Below are 1945 nucleotides of genomic sequence, written 5' to 3'. Positions count from 1 at the left end.
TCAACTTGTTTCGACAACTGAGGCAAACAGGACACCGTTCTTGCACAGTCAAAAGACAAATTGAGTTCCATTCAAAGCAACGTGCACACTGATTTGTTCAATTAATATGTTCAGCTAGATGTTAGTCTATTTATTTGTTGCATGGAAATGTGGAAGATATATAGGAAATTTTCTTCACCTAGTCCTACTCAGCTGATTTTATATTCCAGACAACCATTTCGATTGATTTAGTCATCTTGTTTGCCGTGAGCAATTGCCACAGACTCCCAATAAAAGGACCAGAATGAAGAGAAATTTTTTATTGGCCAGACATGCATTCATTGTCTTACCTCACAGCATCCAGCAAGTGACTCGCGATGTGCTTCCTTCTGTTGGAAGGAGTAACCCAAATGGCCCTTATACCACAACTAGCAGGTACAGCTTCCTTCTCACATAAGATCTCTCCAGTGACTGAATCACACATTTCCTTGCCTTTGGCAGAGTTATTCTTTCTCACTATTTCTCTTTGGAAGCTCACTTCACCAAATTGGAGAACCACTGAATTCTCTCTTCCTCCTTTTCCATTTTGATCCTGAGACTTTTTTCCTGTTGAGCTTGAAACAATCCGATAGGCCTTCTCTATTGGTTCTGCAACTAGACAGCCAGTAACTCTTCCAGAAGATACAAACAGATACACCTGTTGGCAGTAGGAAATGCAGTAAGAAGCAAGACCAAATATGTAAAAGAAATTGAACTGAAAATGTGATGCAAAGATGTGATTTACTATTCCGTCTCTACAAAGTGAATTTTACTGAGTAATCTCTGAGCCATAGTAAGTAGTATCTGAGCAGAAAACCCATGTATAGAATATCTGTTGTTGGTCCACCATGAGTTTGTAAATACACATATTTTCTAACGGAAAGAGTAATCTGTAGAAAATTGGAAAGCTAGAAGAGCAGATATGTAGACTACACTGTAAGTAATCTGCAACTAAGTAACGAGTGTTCTGAACACCTTGCAGTGCTGATGAAATATCCACCCATCCCCAAGATCCATCTCCATCATCTTAACAACATCCTGAACCTGCCACCCACAAAGTCATCTCGTTAGTGTGATTGAGTAACTAGCAACCGAGTAGTTTCTATCAAAACCAACAGAAACTCAAAGTATTGATGTTAACCTTGCTTCTTTGAGCAGGAGGGTCATCGCTTAACACTATGATAACACGCCCAGTGTCAAGCGAAGGAACGTATATAACTCTTTCATTTCGCCACCCCTGAAAATCATAGTAATGGATGTCAGTAGATACTAATCCAAGCCAACTTCGATAAACCTAAGTTGAGTTCTAAGTTGTAAATCCGAATTCACCTTAAACTGAATGCCGTGAGTGTAATTCTTGTGAAATGTTTTGTGAACCTTTTCATCCCCTTCATCACCTTTGGCATACTTAAATCCACAAATTGTACAAGCGTGCAGCAGAAAATCAGACTGACCTAATTCCAAATAAAACTGTGCGTATTTTCTCTTTTTATTAAGAACTTTTCCAGACTTGGGCACCTCCAGTTTTGCTACCATATCCACCTCACCAAGTCTGTTTGTTGCTCCAGCTGAATCGGCATCACTCTCACTGCAGTTTGGACTCGAAATTAATCCAAAAACATCAGTATCTGTGCATAGTAAACAACGACTAAATAGATACTTTTTTGCCTTTGCTCTTTATCTGGGTTGGAATCCTTTATTCTATTATCACCATTTTCAGCTACATGGCTACAGTCAAAAGCACCCAAAAAAAAAACTCAAAATTCAACGATTTAAATACTTATCCACTTGAGAAACATAAGCTAGTTGTCTCTAACTATTACATTTTAAAAATTCCTCATACATCAGTATCACAATCTTACAAACAAGAGTAAACCCCCAAAAAAAAAGAAAAGGAAAATTGCAGTTATCACCAGAATATTCCCGG

The 1945-nt window shown here is 38.4% G+C and overlaps 1 protein-coding gene across 1 annotated transcript; it reads right to left on the bottom strand.

The window, feature by feature from the left end:
* Positions 1-325: 325 nt before the first annotated feature.
* On the bottom strand, positions 326-1595 carry LOC113781385 (protein CHROMOSOME TRANSMISSION FIDELITY 7-like). Its single transcript, XM_027327302.1, has 4 exons — positions 1348-1595; positions 1160-1255; positions 994-1062; positions 326-676 (listed from the first exon to the last, which is right to left on the bottom strand). The coding sequence occupies exons 1-4, from the start codon at positions 1552-1554 to the stop codon at positions 326-328; spliced, it is 723 nt and encodes a 240-aa protein (XP_027183103.1). The 5' UTR covers positions 1555-1595.
* Positions 1596-1945: the final 350 nt, after the last annotated feature.

This window comes from Coffea eugenioides, chromosome 8 (genome assembly GCF_003713205.1).
Source record: "Coffea eugenioides isolate CCC68of chromosome 8, Ceug_1.0, whole genome shotgun sequence".
In the NCBI taxonomy this organism is placed as follows: Eukaryota; Viridiplantae; Streptophyta; class Magnoliopsida; order Gentianales; family Rubiaceae; genus Coffea; species Coffea eugenioides.
The sequence above is the reverse complement of the archived record's forward strand: the minus strand, read 5'-3'. Positions and strand labels throughout refer to the sequence as shown.

Excerpts from the sequence above, each read along its gene's own strand:
- LOC113781385 (XM_027327302.1), bottom strand. The coding sequence starts at position 1,554 with ATGGTAGCAAAACTGGAGGTGCCCAAGTCTGGAAAAGTTCTTAATAAA. Across the intron at positions 1,256-1,347 it reads CTCACGGCATTCAGTTTAAG|GGGTGGCGAAATGAAAGAGT; the intron begins GTGAATTCGGAT and ends TATGATTTTCAG. Across the intron at positions 677-993 it reads TATTTCATCAGCACTGCAAG|GTGTATCTGTTTGTATCTTC; the intron begins GTGTTCAGAACA and ends TACTGCCAACAG.